The sequence below is a fragment of the Populus nigra genome, chromosome 1 (genome assembly GCF_951802175.1).
Source record: "Populus nigra chromosome 1, ddPopNigr1.1, whole genome shotgun sequence".
Taxonomy (NCBI): Eukaryota; Viridiplantae; Streptophyta; class Magnoliopsida; order Malpighiales; family Salicaceae; genus Populus; species Populus nigra.
Window position 1 is genome coordinate 40,601,201 of NC_084852.1, and position 2,674 is coordinate 40,603,874.

A 2,674-nucleotide genomic window follows, 5' to 3' on the forward strand; every position below is an offset into this window, starting at 1 on the left:
TATGAAGGAGAAAGCAGGAACCACTCCAATATTGCGATCTCTGAATTAACCTTATGGAAGGGCATAATTAACCTTTACCTGTACATACAGGAGAATGACAATAAAATGTAGCATAAACCTCTATGCTTATTTGAACACCCAGGAGGATTCAATACTTCAATTGCCATGGGAAGAATATTCAAACGGAGAACAGGCAATCAGGGAGAATCAAACATTCTAAAAAAATAGAAGGCGTGCAAATATTATATAGACAGATGAGTAGAGATACACCCTGACGTGGTAAGGATTTCTTATGAGAAACAAGAGAGGAAAGCCATTCAAACCAAATTGCAACTAACAATCCATTGATCCACTTCATTATGGAATCGACCATCCACAAACCCCCCAAATACATTCACCTGGTGCCCCCCTCCTAATCTCCAGCATCCCCCATAAAACACTCAACCATAACCAGTATAAAAAGCAACCATTCAGAACCAACTAGCACTAAATTCCTAATTAAAACCGAACCCTGAAAAAAAGAACAATGCCAAATTCACCAATCCTTTTAAGGATCAGCATCAGAACCTCCCCACCTTATCAGCCTTAATCACAGGATTCGCCTTGGCAATAGCATTACGGCCAGCACCCTTGAAATCGAAGGAGCACTCGTGATTCTCAGAGTACCTATGAGTCCCACAGTATGTGCCACCGCATTTGCACATGAATCCTGTCAAGCCAACCTTCTTATTGCAGCTGAAGCACCTATTTGCCGGCTTCGATGACACCTGATCGCCAGCAGCAACAGCAGTTTCTGCCGAAGAAGAGGCTTCAGCGGATTGCATGGAATTAGCCACCGCAACTTGAGGGGCATCAACAGCAACCCTAGAGTCAATATGTTGTTGTGACTTGATGTTTAGCGTCTTTTCCATAGCAGCCTTAGCAAAGGCAGCTTGCTCTTCTTCAGCTCGAAGGTCACGGTAACACTTGGAGCAAAGGTTCATGTTTGCAGCCGTGCCAAAAAAACCACATCCATTAGCACAAAGCTGTGTCTGTGACGATGGAAAGCTTGTACCTTCGTTTTGCTCAGAACCCATGTTTTCCTTCTTGTTTCTAGCGTTCCAAAAAAATCAGGGTTAGGTTTTTCAAACTTTTTCTTGTACTCAATCCGATGAATCTCTAGAGATACAGAGACCACCGTTCGTATATTATGCGTGGAATTCTTATCAACCAAAAGTAATGTGCAATTTATAAAGAACTGCTGGCTTGAGAAATTAAACGTGAGAGGGGCATTTATGTATTTAGCTGGAGGTACTTTTGTCAATTGGACCGACTCCCTACCATGTTATTAGTTATTACTCGTGGAAATTTTGGAATTTACAAAGTTAAAAATGAAAGATAAACTAATAAATAAACGTGCAACTACATAATGACGAACAAGACCCCGAGTAAGCTCCTTTTTTACAATAATAAGGAGGACAATATTGACTTTTCAAAAAACCAGATACCATAAAAAAATTCCAGGACCTTCTTGAAGAATCCCTCCAGTTTATAGAAAGATTTTGTTTGGTATCGTTGTTCAACGGTGTTTTTTAATTTTTTATATTTTAAATTGATAAGTTAATATTAAAAATATAAAAAATATATTATTTTCATGTAATTCTTAAAAAAAAAAAATTTAAAAACAAACTTCCCAGCAGTATTTAAATACTAGTATTTAATAATAAAATCTGGATTGTCCAAATTCTTCATGCTTAAGGATCAAACGGCTCTAACACTAATCCAACAAGAAAAAAAAGCCAAAACAACGGCGAAGGCATCATAGGATTTCTCCAGAAATCTGTTATCATCGACGAACAACATGAGGAAACAGAAAGATCTCAATAGACAGACACGATCTGTTTATGCAGAACATAAAAAAGACCTCATACCTGGTGATAACCTGGAAAGATTCGAAACTTTCAAACGCTCTCTAACTTCTGTTTGCGTGTCGTATCTTTTTTTTTCCGAATGATTGCTCTAAATCAACGATTAAGAGAAATCATAGATTCAATTAACATAAGAACGAAATTAGTTCTTAGGAAGTTGAAAGAGGGGTAGAGAGGAGGAGGGGGGAGGAGAGAACAGAGAAGTGACCAAAAACCCCGGTTGTTGAGTCGATTAAGGGTAATAAAGAGAGCCAAACTGTTGTTTACGAGGGACCCCCGGTTTTGTTTATTTATTTATTTTTCTAATGTCGGCAAAATAACGCATATCGTATTATCATGGAGCAACAAACCTTAGCTGTCTGATTGAATTCCAATCTGACTCTGACGTCAGTATTTTACAAATCACCGGTTCATTAGTGTGGACTGTGGAGCCCATGAGTGTATTTATGTAATTGTTTATTTAAATTACTTTTTTGTTATCAAGAGAGAGAGACCTGCCTTTTAACTTTTAAGAGCCAAATTCTTCGTTTGCACGCTTCTTCCCGATGCAGGTACTAGGGCCCTACTTACTTTTTTTTTATTTATTTGCGTGTGGTGTTCAGGCCAGCTTGCGCGCACCACGACTATTCCCCACGGTCCACTGGACATCCTGCAAGTCCAGGAGGAGCAGGTAAGGCACCGCGGGAGTGACAGACATGCATATAGAGGGTCGAACCCGGAACGAGAACGGAACAAGTCACATGATTAACCACAGCAGCTAGACCCTC

General features: G+C 39.5%; 1 protein-coding gene across 1 annotated transcript; it reads right to left on the bottom strand.

The window, feature by feature from the left end:
• Window positions 1-214: 214 nt before the first annotated feature.
• Window positions 215-2,135, bottom strand: LOC133678879 (zinc finger A20 and AN1 domain-containing stress-associated protein 1). The gene is made up of 2 exons (XM_062101388.1): window positions 1,911-2,135; window positions 215-1,092 (listed from the first exon to the last, which is right to left on the bottom strand). The coding sequence occupies exon 2, from the start codon at window positions 1,074-1,076 to the stop codon at window positions 561-563; it is 516 nt and encodes a 171-aa protein (XP_061957372.1). The 5' UTR covers window positions 1,077-1,092; window positions 1,911-2,135; the 3' UTR covers window positions 215-560.
• Between the last annotated feature and the right edge of the window lie 539 nt (window positions 2,136-2,674).

Excerpts from the sequence above, each read along its gene's own strand:
- LOC133678879 (XM_062101388.1), bottom strand. The coding sequence starts at position 1,076 with ATGGGTTCTGAGCAAAACGAAGGTACAAGCTTTCCATCGTCACAGACA.